The 6,289-nt window shown below is 46.3% G+C and overlaps 1 protein-coding gene across 1 annotated transcript; it reads left to right on the plus strand.

Moving 5' to 3' along the window:
- Window positions 1-1,592: 1,592 nt before the first annotated feature.
- Window positions 1,593-6,284, plus strand: LOC115125483 (type I phosphatidylinositol 4,5-bisphosphate 4-phosphatase-A-like; the record flags this gene model as incomplete). The annotated part of the gene is made up of 8 exons (XM_065014127.1): window positions 1,593-1,828; window positions 2,490-2,631; window positions 2,754-2,832; window positions 3,052-3,158; window positions 5,437-5,554; window positions 5,637-5,689; window positions 5,783-5,873; window positions 6,165-6,284. Coding segments are annotated over exons 1-8 (798 nt in total), but the record flags the coding sequence as incomplete, so codon positions are not given.
- Window positions 6,285-6,289: the final 5 nt, after the last annotated feature.

Here is a 6,289-nt window from a genome sequence, read left to right on the forward strand (position 1 = left end):
ACCTGTGGCGCTGATGTTTAGGCCAAGGTATGTATAGTTTTTGTGTGCTCTAGGCAACAGTGTCTAGATGGAATTTGTATTTGTTATTTATTTGTTATAGAACCAAAAAGATTGAGAAGTGTTTATCCATACATCTCCATTTTGGCAGATAATTTTCGTGTTGTTGTTTGTTTAGTGTTTTCCAGTAGTGGTTAGAGTCTATGGATCTTTCAATTACATTGAGCTGATTTCTGACATGTTGCTCCTTCTTTCCGTAGTGTATTTCTGTATTGTTTTAGTGATTCACCATAGTAGAAGGCGTAGACTCAGGTTTTCCGGGTCTCTATGTTTTTGGTTGGACAGGTTTCTCAATTTCTTTCTTAGATTTTTGCATTCTTCATCAAACCATTTGTCATTATTGTTCATTTTCTTCGGTTTTCTATTTGAGATTTTTAGATTTGATAGGGAAGCTGAGAGGTCAAATATACTGTTAAGATTTTCTGCTGCCAGGTTTACACCTTCACTATTACAGTGGAACGTTTTACCCAGGAAATTGTCTAAAAGGGATTGAATTTGTTGTTGCCTAATTGTTTTTGGTAGGTTTCCAAACTGCATTCCTTCCATCTATAGCATTTCTTAATGTTACTCAGTTCCTTTGGCTTTGATGCCTCATGATTGAGTATTGCTCTGTTTAAGTAGACTGTGATTTTGCTGTGGTCTGATAGGGGTGTCAGTGGGCTGACTGTGAACGCTCATTTCACTGTAAGGTCTACTACACCTGTTGTATTCAGCATTTCACTGTAAGGTCTACTACACCTGTTGTATTCAGCATTTCACTGTAAGGTCTACTACACCTGTTGTATTCAGCATTTCACTGTAAGGTCTACTACACCTGTTGTATTCAGCATTTCACTGTAAGGTCTACTACACCTGTTGTATTCAGCATTTCACTGTAAGGTCTACTACACCTGTTGTATTCAGCATTTCACTGTAAGGTCTACTACACCTGTTGTATTCAGCATTTCACTGTAAGGTCTACACCTGTTGTATTCGGCGGATGTGACTAATAAAATTTGATTTGATTTCTAACCAATGAATGCAGTTTCTGTGAACTAGAAACTGAATCTATTGAACACTTATTCTGTCATTGTTTACATAGTGAAGTGTTCTGGACTGATGTCAAACTTTATCTTGGCAACAAAATGCAGACAACCATTGAAATATCTAAGTTTTACATATTATTTTACTACACTGATTCCACATTTGTGTAATCTCTCTGGCTGTTCTGTTTTTTGTTTTGCATGTTACTGTTTTTTATTTTTATTTTTTTGTAAACAGTAACATGCAAAACCTAAAAACAGAACATATATATATATATATATATTAAAAAACGACCTGGTCTGTTTCTCAAGCGTTCCCTGAAATCTCGCGTTGTTACGCCCCGGTGAAGAAACCGTGGTTGTACGTTGAGCTGTAAAATAAGTGGCCGTATGATTCGTGGGTGTGGCAACAACTACGAACCAATCACTAGACGACTTCCGGCTTCCCGATTTATATTGAGGACGACAATTGGTTGAACATCACGTCCATCACTTGCATAACGACTAACGAGTCATGTGACAGAGTGTTGTTGGTTTGCTGGGCTTCCTGGTTTCCGTGATCATGTGAATACTACAGCTAGCCGTCCCGGTCATACACACTACCCCAGTTTGGGCACTCGACACCCCGCTACAGCCTGCGCTGGTTCCCACTAGCTACTCTATGGCGGATGGAGAGCGTAGCCCGTTGCTTTCGGACCAGCACGACGGGACGAATGGTTCCTCGTATGGCTTTTCCCCGAGGCCACAGAGTGAGTAACTATAACAGCTGGCAGTGGCTATGTTACTATAGCTGGCTAGCTAACAACAGTAGCTAACTACCTAGCTAACAACAGTAGCTAACTACCTAGCTAACAACAGTAGCTAACTACCTAGCTAACAACCTAGCTAACAACAGTAGCTAACAACCTAGCTAACAACAGTAGCTAACAACCTAGCTAACAACAGTAGCTAACTACCTAGCTAACAAAAATAGCTAACTACCTAGCTAACAACAGTAGCTAATTAAGGTCAACTAGCTAGCTTAGCTGGATGCACTATAAGCTCTCTAGCTAGCTAGTTTATTAACAACTCGGCTATTTACAGGTTTTCTTTCCCCGTAGCTACTAGCTGGGTGAATAGTAACTAGCTAGTAGAAGAGGGTATCTATCCAGCAATAACAACTGATTTCACTTCCATATTCTATTTCCAGACAGTCATGTGAACTCAGAAGTGAAAGCTTTTGTGTGAACGAATCATTCCTCCTAAAAACCAAAAAAAAGTATTTCCTGTCATTCTATCTCTCAACCCCCATACCCTCTCTCTGCCTTTCTTCCCGTATTCCCTCCTCCTTCTCTGCCCGCCCCCCCCCCAAAAAAAAATAAATAAATATATATATTACCCACCTCTCTCTCCTCCCATCCTCTGCCCCAGGTTTCCCTCCATTCCTCAGCCCCAGTGCCCCTCCATTCCTCAGCCCCAGTGCCCCCCCTCCAGTCCTGTTCGGTGAAGCCCCGCCTCCCTACTCTCCCCTGGGCAGCCCAGACATTGGCAGCTCCCCCATCATCAGTTGCAGGTAGGTAACCCAGCAACACACACACACACTCTTTCACTGCTAAACATTTAGCAGAAGGCAAATCTGTTGTTTCGTTGTAACATTTTGGACAATAAAGTTGTATTGTATATTTTGTATTACAGGGTGTGTCAGAGTGCCATCAACGTGGAGGGAAAGACACACCAACACGTAGTCAAGTGTGTCATCTGCAATGAGGCTACGGTGAGCAGAATGCACACACACACACACACACTGGAGACTGATGGAAGGATACTATGAATGAGGCTACGGTGAGCAGAATGCAGACACAGTTATATCTACTTACAACACACACACACACACACACACACACACACACACACACACACACACTGGAGACTGATGGAAGGATACTATTAATTAGTTATCAGAACTAACTCTTATCATCGTCTCTCTCTCCAGCCTATAAAGAATGCTCCTGCAGGGAAGAAGTATGTCCGCTGCCCCTGTAACTGTCTCCTCATCTGTAAAGTCTCCTCCCAGAGGATCGCCTGTCCCCGACTATACTGGTGAGATGGAGATGGGGGACATATAGACAGGGAGAGGGGACATATAGACAGGGAGAGGGGACATATAGACAGGGAGAGGGGACATATAGACAGGGAGAGGAGACATATAGACAGGGAGAGGGGACATATAGACAGGGAGAGGGGACATATAGACAGGGAGAGGGGACATATAGACAGGGAGAGGGGACATATAGACAGGGAGAGGGGACATATAGACAGGGAGAGGGGACATATAGACAGGGAGAGGGGACATATAGACAGGGAAAGGGGACATATAGACAGGGAAAGGGGACATATAGACAGGTAGAGAGGGGTCATATAGACAGGTAGAGAGGGGACATGTAGAGAGGGGACATATAGACAGGTAGAGAGGGGACATATAGACAGGTAGAGAGAGAGAGAGGACATATAGACAGGTAGAGGGGGAGAGGGGACATATAGACAGGTAGAGGGGGAGAGGGGACATATAGACAGGTAGAGGGAGAGGGGACATATAGACAGGTAGAGGGAGAGGTGACATATAGACAGGTAGAGGGAGAGGGGACATATAGACAGGGAGAGGGGACATATAGACAGGGAAAGGGGACATATAGACAGGGAAAGGGGACATATAGACAGGTAGAGAGGGGTCATATAGACAGGTAGAGAGGGGACATGTAGAGAGGGGACATATAGACAGGTAGAGAGGGGACATATAGACAGGTAGAGAGAGAGAGAGGACATATAGACAGGTAGAGGGGAGAGGGGACATATAGACAGGTAGAGGGGAGAGGGGACATATAGACAGGTAGAGGGAGAGGGGACATATAGACAGGTAGAGGAGAGGTGACATATAGACAGGTAGAGGGAGAGGGGACATATAGACAGGTAGAGGGAGAGGGGACATATAGACAGGTAGAGGGAGAGGGGACATATAGACAGGTAGAGGGAGAGGGACATATAGACAGGTAGAGGGAGAGGGGACATATAGACAGGTAGAGGGAGAGGGGACATATAGACAGGTAGAGAGGAGAGAGGACATATAGACAGGTAGAGGGGAGAGAGGACATATAGACAGGTAGAGGGGAGAGGGGACATATAGACAGGTAGAGGGAGAGGGACATATAGACAGGTAGAGGGAGAGGGGACATATAGACAGGTAGAGGGAGAGGGACATATAGACAGGTAGAGGGAGAGGGGACATATAGACAGGTAGAGGGAGAGGGGACATATAGACAGGTAGAGGGGAGAGGGGACATATAGACAGGTAGAGGGAGAGAGGGGACATATAGACAGGTAGAGGGGAGAGGGGACATATAGACAGGTAGAGGGGAGAGGGACATATAGACAGGTAGAGGGGAGAGGGGACATATAGACAGGTAGAGGGAGAGAGGGGACATATAGACAGGTAGAGGGGAGAGGGGACATATAGACAGGTAGAGGGGAGAGGGGACATATAGACAGGTAGAGGGGGAGAGGGACATATAGACAGGTAGAGAGAGAGGGGACATATAGACAGGTAGAGAGAGAGGGGACAGATAGAACAGGTAGAGGGGAGAGGGGACATATAGACAGGTAGAGGGAGAGAGGGGACATATAGACAGGTAGAGGGAGAGAGGGGACATATAGACAGGTAGAGGGAGAGAGGGGACATATAGACAGGTAGAGGGAGAGAGGGGACATATAGACAGGTAGAGGGAGAGAGGGACATATAGACAGGTAGAGGGAGAGAGGGGACATATAGACAGGTAGAGGGAGAGAGGGGACATATAGACAGGTAGAGGGAGAGAGGGGACATATAGACAGGTAGAGAGAGAGGGGACATATAGACAGGTAGAGAGAGAGGGGACAGATAGACAGGTAGAGGGGGAGAGGGGACAGATAGACAGGTAGAGAGAGAGGGGACAGATAGACAGGTAGAGAGAGAGGGGACATATAGACAGGTAGAGAGAGAGGGAGAGAGGGGACATATAGACAGGTAGAGGGAGAGAGGGGACATATAGACAGGTAGAGGGAGAGGGGACATATAGACAGGTAGAGGGAGAGGGGACATATAGACAGGCAGAGAGAGAGCGCACCGAGGTAGAGAGAGAGGAAGTGGAAGGTGACGGGCTGGAGAGAGAGAGAGAAAGGACAATGTTTGGTAGGGAGAATGGGAGAATATTAGAAAGATCTAGGCTAGAGTCCATTCTGTTTGGTGTGTCAGGGGTTAAGGATTGTAACTGATCCTGTGTGTGTGTGTGTGTGTGTGTGTGTGTGTGTGTGTGTGTGTGTGTGTGTGTGCTCGCCTGTGTTCCAGTAAGCGTGTCATGAACTTGGGTCTGGTGCCTGCTGCAGGATCGGGTTCAGGCAGTCCAGAACCTCAACAACTCGCTGGCGTCAGAGTGGTCTGTGGACACTGCAGAAACACATTCCTGGTAGGATCGTGTGTCTGAGGGAAGGGGGGGGGGGGGGGTAGTAAGTGTAAACTAACAGTAGTGTATTGTGTGTGTTTGTCAGTGGACTGATTTCTCAGACAGAACGTTAGCCAGATGCCCCCATTGCAGAAAAGTGTGAGTCTGTATACCATCTCACATCAGCTTATTCCTTATCATCAATCATCAACTCTGTTCCTGTACTGACTTCCTGTTTTATCTCTGTTGCAGCTCTTCTGTTGGCCGGCGGTACCCCAGGAGGCGGGGCTTGTGGTGTTTCCTGTTGTTTTTGGTTTTCTCTGGCGGCACGGCAGGACTAGTGGTGAGTTTAGTTTCTGAAGATACTATTTCAGTCACAATCGTGTGTGTGTGTGTGTGTGTGTGTGTGTAAGCATCTGTGGGTGGGAACATGGAAGCCAGATGGAACTATGCCTAGTACTCTAACCTCTCTGTTTCTCCCTCTAAGTGGGGACATGGAAGCCAGATGGAACTATGCCTAGTACTCTAACCTCTCTGTTTCTCCCTCTAGGTGGGGACATGGAAGCCAGATGGAACTACGCCTAGTACTCTAACCTCTCTGTTTTTCTCCCTCTTTCTCTGTTTCCCCCTCTAGGTGGGAACGTGTAAATCAGCCTTGCTCAACAGAGGGATCTATGCCTCCTGGGTCTTCCTGATTCTCCTGGCTGTACTGAGCATGTGCAGAATGATCTACTGGGGCTGTCTGAAGATCAGCGAACC

Source organism: Oncorhynchus nerka, unplaced genomic scaffold (genome assembly GCF_034236695.1).
Source record: "Oncorhynchus nerka isolate Pitt River unplaced genomic scaffold, Oner_Uvic_2.0 unplaced_scaffold_5140, whole genome shotgun sequence".
NCBI lineage: Eukaryota > Metazoa > Chordata > Actinopteri > Salmoniformes > Salmonidae > Oncorhynchus > Oncorhynchus nerka.